This window comes from Phocoena phocoena, chromosome 4 (genome assembly GCF_963924675.1).
Source record: "Phocoena phocoena chromosome 4, mPhoPho1.1, whole genome shotgun sequence".
In the NCBI taxonomy this organism is placed as follows: Eukaryota; Metazoa; Chordata; class Mammalia; order Artiodactyla; family Phocoenidae; genus Phocoena; species Phocoena phocoena.
This window is the reverse complement of record NC_089222.1, coordinates 145,484,805-145,499,496: the sequence shown is the minus strand read 5'-3', so window position 1 is coordinate 145,499,496 and position 14,692 is coordinate 145,484,805. Positions and strand designations below refer to the sequence as shown.

The following is a 14,692-nucleotide window of genomic DNA, read 5'->3' as shown; positions in this document are numbered from 1 at the left end:
GGTCTGTAAGGGGGTATCTTCAGTCTTGTCCAAGGATGGAATGTGGGTTTTGTTTGTGTCCCTGGAGAGGGGAACTCAGGGTGCTGGGGGGTTGCACACTGGAGGCTTCTGGACTTCCCAGAGCCCCCGTGGTGGTCTTTCCCGGGCCAGGGGGCTGTAGGGGCCTTGGTCTGGTCTGGTCTGTGGCGAGCGAGCAGGTGTGGAAGCTGGTTTCGGTCTGCATACGGCCCCCCAGCGCCCCCATCAGAGAGTGAAGCCCTGACAGGCAAGGTGGCTGCACTGGCTGGAGTCGCTGGGACCCATCCGTCGGGCGGGCCTGCCGGATCGGCGGCTCAAGTAACCCACCTGTCCAGCCGTGCGGGCCTGGGTCAGCCCTCTGGCTTGCCCTTCCGCAGCCCGCACGCTGACCCTGTGCGCGTCTGCCGCGAGGGGAAGCAGCGGAGCCCAGGCGGAGGCCCGCGCGGCCCGCAGGTGAAGGTGTCTGCGCCCCACGCCGCGTGGCCCCGCCCTCGGCGCCAGGCCCGCCCCGGCCTGTACCCGGCGCGGCCCGCAGGAGGAGACGCCCGCGCAGCCCCGCCCCCGTCTCGGCCCCGCCCACATCCCGGCCCAGTCCACCAGCCCATCAATCCCGCCCCCGCCCCTCGGTCGGGCCCCGCCTCAGCCCCCAGCGGCTCCGCCCGTTCTGCCGCAGCAACGCCCGGACTCGGGATCAGGCAGGACTCGTGCCCTAGGTGGGCCCCTTGGCGTTGCCGTGGTACAGACGACGCTCTCCACGAGGGCGGGCTGCACTTCCGGGGCGGGGCACGGCCAACGGAAGTACGTGACCGCCCGGGGCCATGGCGGCGCTCGGCGTCTTCTGCTTGCTCCTCGGGGCGGTATCCTGGCCGCCGGCCTCGGCCTCGGGCGAGGAGTTCTGGCCAGGCCAGTCGGCAGCCGACATCTTGTCGGGGGCGGCGTCCCGCAGACGGTAAACGTTCTCGGCTGGGCCGGTGGGCAGGGACCCGGCGAACCGGGAGGCGGAGCGGTGGAGCCTCGCTGTCCCCTCGCCTCTCGGGACCCCTGGCCTGGGCCCGCGAGCCCCCCGGAAGGGCAGGCTGCAGGTCCGCGCAGGCCGGGGGCGCCTGTTACACGAGGCGGGCCTTGCCTGGAGTTCGAGGAGCCCCCGAATCAGATGTTCGAATGGGGCGGTTCTTAAGAAAGCCCAGCTTTGTTTACCTGCAGGAGAATATCCGTCCCATCCAGGTGTTGGTTGTTTCATAGATAAGTCTCAGGGATAAGAGACAAGCGTCAGTGCCATTCAGCAGTTACTGAGGGCTTGACCGAAAACAGACTGCTGGGTGCGGGATGTCAAGATGGTAGATAGGCCTCTTCCTGGCAGGCTTGGGGGATTGGAGGCTCAAGCCAGGGATCACAGCATGGCCTCGTTTGCAGTAACGGAGTTGCAGAGAAGGGGGCGGTGAGGACATAGCAGAAGCTGAGGTCTCCTGCCTGGGGCTTGTGTAGAGAAGTCTTGCTTTACATAGGGCAGCCGTTCTCAGAGTGTGTCCAGGGATCCCTGACGTGCCAGGCCATTTTCGTAGAAAGGCCTTTTGCCCACACTCTCTCGAGAGTTTACTGTGGAGATTTACCGGAGACAACCTGGCCTGTGCTACCATAACACAGGGAATGAAGAAGCAGACGAGAGAACCCAGCAATCACCAGACCAAAAAGAGATTTTTGCAGAAATTAAAAACAGTGCCACTCTTGTCCCTCATGAGTTTTGTCTTGAAAAATATACTTATTTTTCATTTGGAAATTTGAAAATACTAATGATAAAGGTAATACGTTTATTTTTTGTTATTTTTAAGGGAATTCATAAATACTTTTCTAAAGTTCTTGCTTTAAATTCTAAATCAGGAATCATCGATAGATTTAACCCACATAAACAGTAGCCTTTAGGGTCCTCGGTCACCGTTAAGAGTGAGCAGGGGTCTGTACACCAAGAGGTTTGAGAAGCCCTGGAGGGTGAGCGCTCAGATTCTGGCTGCAAGACTCCGCTGGTCTTAGCTGTGAATTATTGCTGGCGGTTAAACGGATGCTGAGATGTCTTCTCCTACTTGCGGGCTCTTTAAGTGACTGGTCCCCTGGAAACGGGTGGGCCGCTGCCTCCACACTACAGACCAGAAGCTACTGACCGTGCCTGGAGTCGGGCGCTCGGCCGTGGACGTGGGGTGTTGGGTTTTCTGTGCGGAGCCCCGGCCCTGCAGAAGCAGTCTCCCGCCCTCCCTGCCAGGTATCTTCTGTACGACGTCAACCCCCCGGAGGGCTTCAACCTCCGCAGGGACGTGTACATCCGGGTCGCCTCCCTCCTGAAGACTCTGCTGAAGACTGAGGAGTGGGTGCTGGTACTGCCCCCCTGGGGCCGCCTCTACCACTGGAAGAGCCCCGACATTCGCCAGGTCCGGATTCCCTGGTCCGACTTTTTCGATCTTCCAAGTCTCAGTAGGAACATCCCCGTCATGGAGTACGAACAGTTCATTGCAGGTGAGGCGGGCGGCGGTCCTGTAACTGGGCCACGCGGGTGTTGGCCTGGGCGTGAACGTCAGGCCCGGCCGAGCCCTCGGCCAGCGGGGCCGTCTCCTCTTGGCCCTTTGCTCTGCCTAGGGGCCCTGCTTCCATTTCCCCTGCTCCCGGCGATTTTGACCGATTTTGACCTTTCCATAGTTTTTCTAGGGAAATAGATCTGAAGCATGTGAGCCATGTGTCCCCTTGCCTCTGAGAACCCCGGCCGCCTGGTGAGCTGGAGCTGTGGTTGGGGGGGGCAGGACCACAGGCCTCCCCCGCGCAGGCCAGGCTGTTCTTACCTGAAGGAAAACACGCTGTGTGCGCCGCGTTGGCTGGGTGCTGGAGGAGACGTGTGACCGCACATCCTGTCTCATGTGGTTCTGGACAGCCTTCTCATTTTAATGTTTTTGAGAGGAAAGGGTTGAAGATTTCCTAGAATGAAGGTACTTAGAACTCACTGTTGCTTTATTTAGAAGATATAAACAGTCAGGGACACCTCTGCCCAGATCCCTGGAGCAGCCCGGGAGAGCGAGTCACAGTTCCCGAGTGGCGGTCTTCGCGCTTCTGCTGTGCGAGGGCCTGGCGCCCTGAGCGTCGCTGCTGCCCCCGAGGCCAGGCCCACACGTCCTCCTTGTCAGGTTCTGTTCTCACCACACCGCAGACCCTGTCCCGCGGGGACGTTCTCCGCGTGGGGCTCCGCTGTGGCTGCAGGGCCACCGGATGACCTGCTGCCGTCCGCACTCCTGCTGGGGAGGCAAACCCTGAGGCTGGGGAGCAACCTTCCTGACCAGACTCAGCACGGGAAGCAGGCTCTGCCTCGTCTGCGCGGGCCCTGGCGCCTCGGCCACGAGGGGTGCTTAGTGACTGCAGACGGCTGTCATCCCTGCCGCTCTGCAGGCTGTGTCCCTCGGGCCGGGCAGTGGGGGTGGGGACCGAGCCCCCGGGTGACACTGTGGAGGTGGCAGACCCGCCTTGACCAGCCCAGGTTTACCGCTGCGGAGGGGACGGGCATGGGGCGTCACACCCGGAAGGCCTCCAGGCCGGCGTCTCAGCCCCGGTGTTGCATCCCCCCCGCCCCGCCGTAGGAGGCCCAGAGCCCGGGCCTCGTTCCCAAGCCAGAGAGAGTGTGGACGAGACGCTGGCTCACTCGCTGTGGCTCTCTCGTCAGTGCGCTCCGTCGTTGCACCTGTGAGCACATCTTCATTTGTCGCTGAGTCGTGGCTGGGAGGCTCCAAGTGTGGGAGGAGCAGTGGGTGAGAGGGACACAGGCCACGGCTCCCCGGGGCCTCCTGTTGGGGGCGGGGGCAGAGCATAAGTGGCGGGGACACGCAGCGCTCGCGGCAGTGACCAGAGCCTCAGGACGAGAAAGCAGGAAGGGGTGTGGAGTGTTGGGCGGTGGCCTTGGACTGGGAGGGCATCCTTTTTGGGGAGATGCAGTTTGAGTGGCCTCACGGGTCAAGAACGAGCCCCGGAGGGGATGGCCCAGGCGGGACAGCCATTCAGGGGTCCCGGGGAAGGAGCACACCCCCATGGGCTCCAGGCATCACGGGGTGCAGCTGCAGGAGAGGAGAGAGGCAGAGCGAGGGCAGCCTGCAGCCGTCGTGGGGACTGGCCCCGCCCACGGCGACGTGGGGGTGTGGCTGGAAAGAGAAGCGGGCCCAGGCAAGGCCGGATGCTGTAAGAGGTTGGGGTGCTGAGCGGCCCAGAGGAGATGCTGGCTCCTGGACAGCCCCCCCAGGCAGCCCTCCCGTCCCCTGAGGGACCCCCGTGTCCCGAGGTCACTTGTTCCATCATCTCTGCTTTTATGAGCTTCCTCCAGTCCTGTCTGGGAAGACGGTGGCGTTAAATACAGTACTCCTCCTCTGTATCACCACCGTGTGTGCTGTGGTCACCGTTACTGTCGGTCCTTGTCTCCTGCAGAGTCCGGCGGGCCCTTCATCGACCAGGTCTATGTCCTGCAAGGTTATGCAGAGGGCTGGAAGGAGGGGGCCTGGGAGGAGAAGATCGACAGCCGGCCCTGCATCGAGCCACCCCTTTACTCGCAGGACAAGCACGAGTATTACAGGTACCACCGCGTTTGGGGACTCAGGCTGGTTTAGAAATCCCTGGCTGAGACACACTTACCTTTTCCCGTGTTGTTTAACGCGCTTGAACGTGGTCGTGGTGCTGTTGTCACCCCAGACTGAGCTGCCGTCGGAAGAGCTGCCTGTGGAAGTGCTGCTGTGTCCTCCCCAGCCCCGCCCAAAGCGCTCCCCACACGGGGACCAGAGTACTCCGGTTCTAGACCTGGAGCAGCTCCGGAGCTCCTGAGAGCACAGCTGCTTTAAGGACGGTTACTGCCAAACCTGGCCCTGGCCCGTAAGCGTTTGTTCCGCCGGGCTGCTTCCGGGCCGCCCCTGCTTTCCTGTCATCGTACCATCCAGGTTCCTAAAGACAGCTTCCGTGGTCTCATCAGATCACATGAAATTTGTGGTTTCTTTAAAGATTTCCACAAGGTCACTACCTGTGATCACGACCAGTAAGTTGTGAAAACTTACTGGTGAACTAAGAGAACTAGCTGAGTTTATCCAGATCAGGCCGTGCATCCAGACTTCACTTACTGCCCGCGGAAAAAGAACCACACTAACCGGGTGCCGTGGGTCTTGTTTTCCAGAGGATGGTTTTGGGGTTATGAAGAGACGCGCGGTTTAAACGTTTCCTGTCTGTCTGTTCAGGGGTCGGCTTCCATCATCGCCCCTGTGCTCTTGAGAAACACGTCCGCACGGTGAGTGTGTGGTCTCTGGGTGATGGCTGGTGCGAGGGCATGTGTGTGAGCGTGTCTGTATGTGCCTGTGCTCCGTCCTGCCGGCTGGCCCGTGGGCGTCGTTGGAGGGTCAGACCTCAGCCACCCCCCACCGCTGCCTCTCGAGCCGGGGGGGCCGGCAGTTGGGCTCCAGGGGAGCCCCCAGGCGGGGCGGCCGTGGCTGTCCTCCTCCCGGTGCTGCTTGGAGCGGCTCTGTTTCTGAGCCTCACGACAGGGGTCTCTGGTCCCACCCCTGGTGGGCAGTGGAGTCAGATTTACACTCAGATCCTGCCCTGGGGTCCTGTTGAGGTGGTGGGGCGAGCTGGGGCCTGCTGGATGCAGCAGGGCGTGAGGATGGGTGTAGGGGCAGGGGGCGGGCAGTAAGAGAGGGGCAGGGATGAGGGCCATGGGGTCGTGAGGCTGCAGCAGGGGGAGGGCCGGGACAAGAGGGGGACCAGCGGGGCCAGGAGGGTTTTGAAGTGACCACTGAGTGACCAGGGCTGGGACGGCAGCCCGGAGCTGGCCTTGGAGGTTCTGCATGGGCGAGGAGTGCTTTCCCTCGGGACCAGCCCTGAAATCAGGCTCTCTCACCAGCCTCCTCGAAACCTGCGCTGTGAGTGGTCAGAGGAACAGCTCGGGCCTCTCCTGGACACACCGCCCTGGCGGCTGCTCCCGGCCTCGCGTGTTGGGAGTGTGTCTGCGTGGCCGGTTCCGCCTGGAAGCAGAAAACCAGCCACACAGGCCCCGCCCGCCCACCCTGCCACCAGAGGGTCAGCAGGGAGGGCTGGGGTTCCGGGCGAGTGGCAGGGTTTGGTGTGCCAGGCGAGTTCCTCAGGAGGGGCTCATGCTTGGTTTCTAGGCAGGTGTCCTAGGAGTTCCCTGCAGGTGTGAGTTGCTGGGGACATGGGGTCCCTGCCCCTCCCTCCTGTCAGCCACCTTCAGTGTCCCTGAGCCTGCGCACGCACAGGGCAGGCCTCCTGTGCTCTCCGGGGCCCGGCAAGGTGCAGACTGTCCCAGCACGGCCCCAGTGCGCCAGAACGCCAGGCCGGCTCCCCCCGGGCCTGTGTCAGCAAAACGCAGGCGGGTCCACGGAGGCAGCAGCCGCCTTCTCTGCTCGGTGGGTCCGAGCTCCTCATAAGGGATGAGGCTGCTGGGGCCCCGCGTTACTCATCTCACAGCTGTTCGCATTTCAAAAGCAGATCTGGCCGAAGCTTTGGGCTGTGGGACCGTTTCTTCTGAGTCCCATTTGTGGGTAAGGGGAGCTGAGCCCAGGACAGACTTGTGCCCGGAGGCCCCTCTGTTTAAGAGAGACGCAGGGGGCTTGACAGCGGGGAGATGGCGGCGCTGAGACCCACGAGGCTGGACGGGGTGGGGGGAGCCCCACCGTGCCGCAGACTCACGGTGTGAACAGCACTGACCAGCGAGAAGACGGGTACATTCAGTTACGTTAAAATTAATCAGTCTCGTCCATCGATAGAAAGCGTTAACAAACTGGAAAGACAAACCACAGAGAGGGGGGCGCTTGTAGCACGTCAGTCACGTCAGTCAGTACAGGGCTGGGTCAGGTGCGGGCAGAGCTGCTAAATAAGGATGAGTGAGGAAAGGGCAGGCGGCCTTGCAGCAAATCAGCACTGTCAGGTGTGCCGCCGAGGAACGCGCTGCTCTCAGACCCCAGGGGAGACGCAGGCCGCCACCTCCCGGACGTGGCCTGTTTCTGGAGGGTCCTTTCCGCGTGTGCTGATTCTTCAGGTTTCTTGATTCGCTCAGGCAGACCACCTTTCCTGCCCCTCCCTTTGCGAGGAGGGAGTTGAGCCTTCCTTTAAGAAGGGGCTGGCTTTGGCTGGAGAAATACAAACATGATAAGGAGTCTGTTTCATTAAGGGGATTTTTAAAAATAAGAGTAAGTACTGAGTTTTGTTCCTTTGGGGTAGCCATCATTATATGGCTTTGCCCTTTATCCAGTGACATGATGAGTTCAGCCGTAGGTGTTCGAATACTGAACCGTTTCTGCTGGTGTGGACTCCATTCGCCACGTGTGTCATCCTTTTAATGTGTTGCTGGGTTCTGTTTGCTAATTTCATGTTTTGTTTACTTGCGGGGTGTTTTGCGTTGAGAGTCACAGTCGAGCTTGGTAGCTCGGCCAGCTCAGCGGCTGGGACAGGAGAGCGTCCGTCAATGTTTAGAGCCACTTAGGAGTCGAAAGCTTCTACAGGCAGCTGCCTGTGAGAGGCTCAGCAGAGATTTGCCCAGACGCACCCAGGCCACCCAGCAAGGCTTGACCCTCTCAGAGTTCATCCCTGATCACTCCCCAGCCCAGGGCCTCCCACATGACAGTGCTCTCTGGAGCGTGTGAACATAAAAACCTTCTTTTCTTGTTTAAAAATAGGTCCGTGATGTTAGACCGAGCCGAAAACCTCCTTCACGACCACTATGGAGGGAAGGAGTACTGGGACGTGAGTGTTGCATGGCAAGCATCTCTGTACACGTGTTTAGTCTTGGAAAACCCAAGACCCTCAGCAGCTCTTGTTTTCCACCCTGCTGACTAACGTGATGAGGCTCTTAGCAGGCGTGGGGGAGGGCCCACCGGTGAGCGTTGCCCCTGCCCAAGGAGGTGCTCCGGGGAGCAGGCTGGGGCGTCCCGGGCCCCTCCTGCACTGCATCGGCTGTCCTTTCCTGCTGACGCGTTCAGAACCTGGAATTAGAGCTCCGGCTGTGTGTCCTCAGCATTGAAAGGTGGGGCGTTCTGTGCCCCGAGTCCTTGATAGTGGAGTCGGGCTCTGCCCTGAGGGGGAAGCGCTGGCTCTGGGTGCACAGACAGTGACAGGGAGGCAGGTGGGCGAGAGGCTTCTCCCGTCCTCCTGGGGGTGGGGACGTCTTAACCGTCAGGCATCTGGTTTGGAAAGAGAGGCTCAGTTCTGCCGACGGGGGGCCCGGTGCAGCAGTTTGGCAAAAGCGTCAGACGTTCCCTGAGAAGAGCCTTTGGCTGCAAGGTGGGGACCCGGGTGAAGTCAGCCTGGCCTGTCGGGGGCTCTGCCGGGCCAAGGAGCCTCCAGGGGCATCAGGGTGGGTGGGCTGCAGGGGACACGGGGCCTGCCCTGCTCGGCTCCCATGCTCCCCCGGGTCCTGGGACCTGTGCAGAAACTGATCTTAGAAGGGCCATTTGTGCGTGGTTGAAGTGAGGTAGAAGCGTTTAGGCAAATTACAGCTTTCTTAAGTTGAAAATGAGCTCCCTCAAGGCAGATACTTTGCAGCCTGGTTTCTCCCCCTCCCCATGGGGATCTGCGCCCGTCTCACCTGGGTTTCCCTGGATCTCTGCACCTTGGCTCTGCTGCCGGTGTGGACGGAGCCCCCACACGGTGGGCATGGTGTTTGCTGCTGCGGGGGCTCCCAGGCCTGTTGATTGAGCTGCAGGCTTATTATTTACGGCAGCTGATATTTGAAAAAGAAAGACGTGGTATTTGCTGTCAGAAAAATGCAGTTGGTATTCTGTAATCTCTGCACCTAATTCACGATGAAGGGCAGCCCCGCATGTGGCGAGGTCCGTCCCTGGACCGCGTCCTGTCCTGTCCCTGCAGGGCGTTGGTCAGTAATCAGTCCCCAGATGGACCCAGTCAGGCCCCCCAAGTCCCGCCCAGTCGTCACCAGCCTCAGCCTGTCTGGTCTTTCCTCCACCTGGGGAAATGGGTGTCATGCCCGCTCTGCTCAGCTCTCAGGGTCTGCCCTGTCTGGGGGTCATGGATGCGTCCTGGGGGCGGGCTGGGCAGGCAGAGGCCCCCAGGTGGGACCCTGCTCCCTGGACTTGCGACCTGGGCGCCTCCTGGGCGGGTTGTTGCAGAAGCGCAGAAGCGTCAAAACGTGGACACGGTGGTTCTGAGCTTCATGACAGCACTGTGGTCCCCACCAGCCCTGAAGGGTGGTGACCCCCCTCGGCACCTGTGGGGGGGAGGGGTGACGGGCGGGGACCCCGGGGCGGGGGCTCACGGTCTGTTGCACCTGCAGACCCGGCGCAGCATGGTGTTCGCCAAGCACCTGCGGGCCGTGGGGGACGAGTTCCGGAGCAGGTACCTCAATTCCACGGACGCGGCCGACAGGATCCCCTTCGAGGAGGACTGGACCAAGATGAAGGTGGACCCCACCTCTGTAATCCTTGGCGGGGGGGATGCATTTTGTCTCTCGATGCCTCACAGCTAACCCCTCCTTTAGGAGAGGGCAGAACGGGAGCACCCTTGTCTGTCACAGGGCTGCCGGGCCCCACTGCCCCAGGTGCCAGAGATGCTGCTCGTCAGCAGGGAGCCCCCGTCCTTGTGCAGATGTAGGGACGTTAGCCAGTAACCGGTCCCTAGATGGACCCGATCAGGCCCCCCGCGTCCTGCCCGATCGGCACCAGCCTGTCTGGTCCTCCTCCACCAGGTCCAGCTGGGCTCTTCGCTGGGGGGCCCATACCTGGGTGTCCACCTGAGGAGGAAGGACTTCACCTGGGGGCACAGGGAGGACGTGCCCAGCCTGGAGGGGGCCGCGAGGAGGATCCGCAGCCTCATGAAGACCCACCAGCTGGACAGGGTGTTCGTGGCCACGGACGCCGCCAGGAAGGGTACATGGCTCCATCCGCCTGTTCCTCCCACAGTTAATGGGAGGGGGTCGTGTTTCTGTCCTCGCCCCTCCCCCTGTGGTCCTGCAGTGTGAGCTCATGCACACGCATGTCTCCTGCGGCCCCGTCACCTCCCGTGATGCACCTGCAGAGCTGGATGGGCTCCGGAGGCTGCTGCCCGAGATGGTGCGGTTCGAACCCACGTGGGAGGAGCTGGAGCTCTACAAGGACGGGGGCGTCGCCATCGTGGACCAGTGGGTCTGCGCGCACGCCCGGTGAGCAGCCCCTCCCGCCACGTACACGCCTAGCGCGTGTCCGAGGCTGAGTCCTCACGTGCAGCCCACCGGCTCGGCCCTCCTTGCCTCACCCGGGGCCTCTCCTCTGCCGCATCTAGTCTCAGGGGCAGGGCCATCCCCGCTCCGCCCGCCCCTGAGTCCTGGTCCCCAGGTACATCTCGGGCACCCGCGGGGCACCCTGCCCAGTGTCCCGTCCTTGTCCTGGGAGGCAAGCTGCCCACAGGGACCTGGGCCCGGGCCTCGGGGCTTCCTCCGGTTCATCTGCCCACGGGCGCTGGGAGAGCAGGGCTGGGGTGAGTCGGGCACCTGGGGTAAAGTGGAGAATCAGGGCAGAGTAGGTGATTTTCCCTCTCCTTCCAGAGTCCTCAGACGTGCTGGGCGCAGGGGCGTGTGTGGTTTACCAGGTAGAGGTGTGCCCTGTCCCGTTCCAGGGGACACCTCCTCCAGGCTGAGCAGAGGGCTGAGGGCGGACTCAGCCCCACCAGGGGTGCAGGGAGCAGCCCCAGCCCCGCCCTGTGCTCTGGGCCCTGCCCCGAGGTTCTGCTGGGGGCGGGGGCGGGGGTGCGGGGTTCAGGGCTTCACTCTTCCCCGCCCGCCTTGGGCTCAGGCCCTGCGGTGACAGGAAGCAGACCTCCGGCACGTGTGTTCCAAGATGCCGTCCCTGGAGGGGAGTTTCCTCCTCCTCCGGCTGCGGCTCCGCCCTCAGCGGGAAGGCCTGCGCGGCAGGTTAAGCTTGGCCCTGAGCCCCTGCCCCGAGCAGCCAAGGTCTAGCAGTGGCCCAAGCCTGCCCCCAGTGCGGGACCTGTCACCAGAGCCCCTGCGGTGGCCGCAGCCTGGCCCCTGGGCCGCTTGGTGGCGGTGGGCCACGGGGAGCCCCGGCCGAGGAGACTGGGCTGGGGGGCCGGGCCGGCGCCTGGGGTCGTGGGTGGGCGTGGCTGGCGGGTTTGCTCTGCAGCCCCGGTGACCTCACGTTTCTCAGCAGGTTTTTTATCGGCACCTCGGTCTCCACGTTCTCTTTTCGAATTCACGAGGAGAGAGAGATCCTGGGGTTGGACCCCAAGACGACATACAACCGGTTCTGTGGGGACGAGGAGAAGGCGTGCGAGCAGCCCACGCACTGGAGGATCGCATACTGAGCCGGCCCGCGGGCGCCCCACATGCGGGCTCGCAGCCGCCCTCAGGTGTCCCCGCCAGGGCAGGGACTCCCCGGCTGGGCAGCAGGCTGTCCCCTCTCCAGTCTCAGGCCCGGGAGCCCTGCGGAGCCACGCTGCGTCTGTCCAGCCTTCCCCAGGCCCACCTGTCTGCCGTGACCCAGCGCCACCACTTCCCCGGGATGCGGGTTGTTGGCTCCCGATCCGGAACCGTGTGTCCGCGGCCAGCGAGGCCCCCGTGATGCCTCGGAGGTGCCGGCTCGTCCTTGTTGACCTTGGTCTGGAGGGTTTCCCACAGCGTCGGGCAGGCCTGGCGCCTGGGCCGCTCCTGTCCCGGGCGGCAGACACAGTGTTGACACTCCCTGTGCCACAGAGCAGGGCCCTTGGTCCTGCCCTTCTCCCCATGTGGGACCCCGTGCCAGCTGGACCACCACATCACAGGGCCGGTCTGAGGCCTTTGGGGGCCTGTGATGCCCTCGCCCTGTCCATCCCGCACTGCCTGGGTCAGAGCATCGGCCCCGTCCGTCCCCCACTGCCTGGGTCAGAGCATCGGAACATTCCTCGGCGAGTCCCGGTGCTTTGTGTGCTCACGGGGACAGGGGGCCCCCGCCGGTGGTCTGCAGGGTCCTTCAAGCTGTCCAGGCTGTCTGGTCTGTGATGGCCACAGCAGTACGAGGGGTGGCCAGATGCTCGTCCTCGGAGCCCCTGTGGTCCCTGCGTGAGGGCAGGGGTGCGGCCGAGAGGAGCGGGGTCCCTCCAGCCTCGGAAGGCACCTTGGGGACCAGCTGCTGCGGGCCAGAGGCCGGTCTGCAGGGCCCTGTGTTGGGACTTCACAGCCGCCACGAGGGAGCTACTGTGAGGGCACTGCTGGGGCCCCACCCCGTCCCCTCCAACTAGGCGCCCAACTTCCCACGACACCTGGGGTGACTGGCGACCCCTGCAGAACCCATGAGTCTGGGCTGCAGCCGGCCCACGTCTCCTTCCTGACTCTAGAGAGGCCCTGATCACATGGCGGGGTCCTGCGGTGTCACCGCCGTGCCGGGTGAAACCGCGAGATATTTATTGTTTGTACATCAAATATTAATAAAATACGTTTTCTAGAAACGGTGCTTTTTCCCACCCTGTGTTCTCTTTCAGCCGAGCGCTGGTCCAAACATCTGGACTCGGCCATTACCTTCCTTTTTAAGAAAAGCCTGCGTTGTCGTCGTCTGTGTGTACGGGTGTGAGCATCGTGGAGGCACCGGCCTGGTACAGCCTGCCCCGCCAGCTCTTCGTTCTTTGCACGTTGGCCGCCAGGCTTGTTTGGAAAGAGCTCGTAGTTCTACAGGTTTGAGAACTGCTGTTGTCTAGGTGCTGAGGGGGCAGCAGTAGAGCCTCCCTGGGGGCTGCATCCTGGTGGGAAAGACCAGCCAGCGAAACCCCACCCTAGAGGGCAGGGCGCACGGCGGGAAGGCAGGGAGCTCCGGGAGGGGGTGCGGGCCACGCCGCGGAGGGGGCAGGGGTGAGCCTCAAGGGGCAGTGAGGGTAGGGGCCACTGGGGGTCTGCGGAGAAGCGGGGGACAGCCTGGAAGCTGGGCTCCAGGTGACGCTGTCAGGGCCGCTGGACGTGGGGCGGGTGGTCGGGAGGTGGCGTCTCAGCTGCTGGAAGGACGTGGCCCAGGGCCTGTGGTCTTGGCCGTGTGAAAGGGCTGAGGGGGAGGGGCCGCAGGTGGGGACCGTGACGGCAGGCAGGGCCGGAGGAGGAGGAGGCATCCAGGCATCGCCGGGCATCGCACCCCTGCCCTGACGGGGAGACACGGGAGGAGCCGCGGTCTCGTGGGCCTCCCTGGCCCCAGGCCTCCCCGTGCTCTCGGCTCTGCCATGTATGACGGGCCGCCGGGCAGGCCGCAGGAGGGCCATCGTCAGAGCCTGTCTGGAGCGTGTCATGCCATCGTTGGAATTTCAGAAACACATTGAGGGTGAAGGAAGGTGAGCCAGGGGGTGGGGGGTGGGGTCTCTGTCCGCCTCAGTGGGGGCACGCGTGGTGAGTGTCCTCCGGAGGCACCCCCCAGGACGGCAGCCGCCCTCTGCAGGCCGGGGGTCCCGGACACAGGACCACCTCCCTACGTCTGGGGCCGCCCCACCCTGCACCCTGATTTAGTGCCCGACTCTGAGGTCACAGGGTCAGCGCTGCACCGGGGCTTATAAATAAACCGCCTGGTCACAGAGGGCGTCACTGGGCTGGACAGTCCTGCTAGATCAGGGCATCAGGCCCTGCAGACAGCGGGGGAGTCTTGCCACTGCGGCTCCCTGGGGACCCCAGCTGTGCGGGGCCAGTTACCCTGCACCACGGGCCAGGCTCCGGGCTCCAAGGGGAATCACTGCGAGGTGGCACCTTTGTCCCCGTCCCTGGGTGAGGAGTGTGTCGTGGGAGATTGTTTTCTTATGATGATCACTCTGCTGCTTTCAAAGCCCAGGGGCCTCCAGAGACCCCATTTCAGCAGATAACCCTCCCTGTGAACTGAAGGAGAACAGAAATCATCCCTCTGTGAAATGATGACTCTTAAAATTGTCTTTTGCTTCCTGTGGGCAGCAGGCTCTCGTCAGGTGGGTTTGTTGTAAGTCCAGCTGTCAGGGGGTCAGGGTGGTGGTTCTCCGCTCGCAGGACAGCCTGGACAGGGACGGGAACATGGATGGGGAAAGGCAAACTTGGCTGACCTTGAGCCAGAAGGACCACGCAGGCCCTGCGTCTCAGCCGGGCCCTCCCAGGACAGAGGGTGGTGGAGTGGACGCGGAAAGCCTGCAGCCTGGGGGCTTGCCTTCCAGCACAAGGCCCTTCACCCATCCAGTTTGGGGGCGCCATCATGATGCAGTCTAGGTTAGGAAAGCAGTCACAGAACATTGCCAGCTTCACCTGGGGACTGATTCTCTGGGTGGTGGTGGTGCTGTCATCCTGCTTTTCTACTTCACAGAGGGGTCACTGATGTAAGACCACCCACGTGATCCCGAGGTGCCCTCTGGGCTGCAGGCAGACCCCTCATTCACCCCGTGGGCACTGAGTACCCCACAACCCCCCGCCCCAGGGCTGGGTGTCCTGATGGAGTCAGGAGAGTGGGCGCTGGGGAGGCCTCTGCTCGAGGGCGGACCAGGGACTTAGGTGATGGTCAGGGAGTGCATCCAGCACGCAGGGCCAGCCAGTGCCTGGCCTGGCAGGAGAGCCTTGGAGGAGGGCGGCAGTGCTAGGCCTGGAGTTTGGAGGGGCACCCACCTAGCTTGTTGGAGAAGCAGGGGCAGGTCCCAGCCCAACGTGGTGGGAGCCCCAAGGTCTCGGAGCCCCGAGGCCATCAGCAAA

General features: G+C 63.0%; 1 protein-coding gene across 1 annotated transcript; it reads left to right on the top strand.

Annotated features, from left to right (window-relative positions):
• The first annotated feature begins 836 nt into the window (after nt 1-836).
• Nucleotides 837-11,346, top strand: POFUT2 (protein O-fucosyltransferase 2). Its single transcript, XM_065876460.1, has 9 exons — nt 837-967; nt 2,273-2,523; nt 4,465-4,609; nt 5,198-5,308; nt 7,713-7,779; nt 9,326-9,451; nt 9,737-9,917; nt 10,066-10,189; nt 11,193-11,346. The coding sequence occupies exons 1-9, from the start codon at nt 837-839 to the stop codon at nt 11,344-11,346; spliced, it is 1,290 nt and encodes a 429-aa protein (XP_065732532.1).
• The last annotated feature ends 3,346 nt before the right edge of the window (nt 11,347-14,692 follow it).

What these genes read in the sequence shown, in the direction of transcription:
- POFUT2 (XM_065876460.1), top strand. Translation starts at nt 837, where the DNA reads ATGGCGGCGCTCGGCGTCTTCTGCTTGCTCCTCGGGGCGGTATCCTGG. An exon ending in GACAAGCACGAGTATTACAG is followed by an intron (nt 4,610 to 5,197) that starts GTACCACCGCGT and finishes CTTGTTTTCCAG; the next exon opens with AGGATGGTTTTGGGGTTATG. An exon ending in TTGAGAAACACGTCCGCACG is followed by an intron (nt 5,309 to 7,712) that starts GTGAGTGTGTGG and finishes GTTTAAAAATAG; the next exon opens with GTCCGTGATGTTAGACCGAG.